Source organism: Arachis ipaensis, chromosome B9 (assembly GCF_059453495.1).
Source record: "Arachis ipaensis isolate K30076 ecotype BB chromosome B9, ASM5945349v1, whole genome shotgun sequence".
Classification (NCBI taxonomy): domain Eukaryota; kingdom Viridiplantae; phylum Streptophyta; class Magnoliopsida; order Fabales; family Fabaceae; genus Arachis; species Arachis ipaensis.
This window is the reverse complement of record NC_142444.1, coordinates 31,381,575-31,384,651: the sequence shown is the minus strand read 5'-3', so window position 1 is coordinate 31,384,651 and position 3,077 is coordinate 31,381,575. Positions and strand designations below refer to the sequence as shown.

The window sequence follows — 3,077 nt, the reverse complement described above, 5'->3', positions numbered from 1 at the left end:
AATATGGTTTTTCAAAAAAAATACAAGCAATTCTAATATATTCTTTTCTTCTGAAATAAACAATTATGTAAAAAGTAAAATTAACAATTAATTTGAGAAATAGAAACTAACACGTTTGTTCTCTACTTCTCTAGGATAAAAGATTATTAAGTTATTTATTTTATTTATTTCGTAAAAATAATTAAGAAAAGAATCAACCCATGGCAGTTAGGTAGTACTGCGGTAGGCGGCAGCACACTAGCACGTTCACATTAATCAATTCAATAAAAAAAATTTTAAAAAATAAAAAAAAATAAGAGTTAAAAGGAAAGAAAAATGGTGATAGTGGACAAAAAAAGGAGGAGAAAAAAAAAGAAACAGCGGCAAATGGCATGTACACGATTATATAGAATACATGAATCAAAAAGAAAAAAAATAAAGAGTAAAATTAAAAATGAAAAAAAGAAGCCAATATGATAACACTAACAAAAACTAAAATAAAAAAATAAAAAAATCAAGAAACACCTGGCACGATATGGCCAAGGCATCTGATTGATCTAAAAAGAACTGGGATGGTCAACTTAACGATTCACCGGCGAGTCCACTCGGCGAGCCACCACCAGCGAGTAACTCGGCGAGAGCGGTCATGGCGCGCACTTGCATCTCCAAGGCGGAGATATAATCAGTGGCTTCTTCTAGAAGGTTAGGGAAAGAGAGCTTCCGGCAACCGGGAACCAACCGGCTAAGAACGCGCGCTTTTCTCTGAACGGCCGGTAACTTCTTCTTTTCCGTTCCGTTACGCATACTTCTCAATCCGGTGACCTTCTTCCTGGCGGCGGGGGCCTTCTTGTGGAGCATCCGGCGGTTATTGAAGGGCGGCGGAGATGAGAGGATGGCCCGGCTCCAGCGCGTTCTGCCCTTGGCGGCGGCGGCGAGGACTCTGTCGGCGGCGTAGCGGACCTGGCGGGGCTTTGATGCGGTGGTGGAGGGGGAAGGGTTGCGGCGGAGGACGTGGCGGAGGGTGCGGAGGAGGTTGATGGAGTAGATCTGCTGCTCGGATTGGGATGTCCAATGGAGATGATTGAGAGAGGCATCGGCGGCGACAGTGCGGTGTCCGATTTTGCGGCGTTTGTTGGGATTGGAATCAGAATCGGGTGAGGTAGTTTCGGGGTTATTGGTGGAAGGTTCCGGAGCGTTTATAATTGATTCGAGGGATGCCATGGAAGTTGTTCTTGGTTTGAGAATAACGAAGGGGGAAGTATGAATGTATATATGAGAAGCGGAAGAAGTGAGAAGTGGGAACTGAATAAGAAATTAAGAATGGGGAGAGGGAGGAGGGAGGAGGGAGGAGCGAGGAGAAAAGAGTATAAAAGGAATTGAGGTGTCACGGGGAACCATGTGTTCTTCACTTACGCACATTTATTGCGCCCTCTTTCTCTTCTTTTTTCCCATTTTATTTATTTATTCGTTTAATTTCCATTTTTCCCTTTCTTTTTCTTTTAATATTCAATAGAACTATATAACTTAGTACTTATCCAACCTATTTTAGTAGAACTATACTCATTTAAAAAATTCTACAAGAATAGGGTGCATAAGTAATATCCATAAATGAACGAAATTAATCTTATTCAACAAAAATTAAATAAATTATTTTTAGATTTAAATCTTTTAAATTTTAAATTTTATTTTAAAAAATAAAGTCTCATCTTTCAGATTCTCACCGTTTATTTTATAAGATAAAAAAAATATAAAAAAAATATTTGAAAATAAATAATTACATTTTATATTTTTTTCAATTGAAAATTTAAAAGGTAAAAGATTCAAATTCATTATTTTTAATCATAAAAATTTAGATAAATTTATTTATGAATAAAACTAATCTTTATTTACTTTAATCACATAAAAATTTATATTTTTAGGTATTTAATTTTGTTTATTTATTACAGTACATTTATTAATATTCAAAATTTTCATAAACAAAAATAAAAGTTTATTCTTAGATATATTAAAGGAATTTAAATTTTTATTTTATTTTATTTAGGAGAATACGAAACAATTTTACATTACAAATAAATAGATAAGTAAAATATTATTTGAGTCCTTAATATTTTTGTCAAATTTTAATTTTATCTTTAATATTTAAAATATTTTATTTTTATACTAAATATTTTATTTTTTTATTTTTTATTTAGTTTAAATTAAAATTTTTGTTTTAAATATTTTTTTTATTATTAGTCTTATTTTTTATTTTCTATCATTTTTACTCCTAAATTACTACAAATACTATTATAATCACTACAATTATAATGTTTGTCGCTACTTAAAAGAATTTTATATGAGAAAAATATATGTTTGAAAAAAATTAATTTCGACCAAAAAACTAAAAATAAAACGAAATAAAATATTTAAAACAAAAATAAAATATTTTAAATATTTAAAACAAATTTAAAACTTAATTCCCTAAAAAATACTTTATTTTAAATCCTTAGAGTATTGGGGCAGGCGCCCCCACTACAATTTAAAATTTTATTGAGTAATATATAATAATAATATTTATTTGCTCCCATTAAATTATTAAATTTGATTCCACAATAATTTTTTTATTCAACTTTCGACACTTGATAGCCAATTTGAGAACTTCATATTAGATGTCTATTATAATGATCAAGTTTTAAATTTAAATAAGATTGATGTTCTTTCTTAAAAATTGACTCGAAAGAATATTATCTATCCATTTGTATTTTTTTTTTTTAAATTAGCTTTAGTTTTTTTCATAATAACTACACTAATTAAATAAGCTTTTTCACCTATGAATATCATCAAGAGCTAATTGTATGAAAGTTGAATTTTAAATGATTGTTTAACGACATATAAAAAAAAGACATTTTAATTATATTGTCAAGTTTTAAAATATGAAATATAAAAAATTAAATTTTAAATTATATGTTATTATTTAAATTACTATTTTAGTATTTTAATTTGTAATTAGATATTTTGAAAATTAATCATATTTTACAATAACAAAATATAATTATAACAACAATTATACTACGTATACATAAAATAATCACTTATACAAAATAAATCTTAAAATACAA

General features: G+C 28.9%; 1 protein-coding gene across 1 annotated transcript; it reads right to left on the bottom strand.

The window, feature by feature from the left end:
- Positions 1 to 337: 337 nt before the first annotated feature.
- LOC107616619 (transcription factor bHLH149) lies at positions 338 to 1,445 on the bottom strand. Its single transcript, XM_016318574.3, has one exon. It carries the CDS (start codon positions 1,198 to 1,200, stop codon positions 556 to 558), a length of 645 nt encoding a protein of 214 aa, XP_016174060.2. The 5' UTR covers positions 1,201 to 1,445; the 3' UTR covers positions 338 to 555.
- Positions 1,446 to 3,077: the final 1,632 nt, after the last annotated feature.

What these genes read in the sequence shown, in the direction of transcription:
- LOC107616619 (XM_016318574.3), bottom strand. Translation starts at nt 1,200, where the DNA reads ATGGCATCCCTCGAATCAATTATAAACGCTCCGGAACCTTCCACCAAT.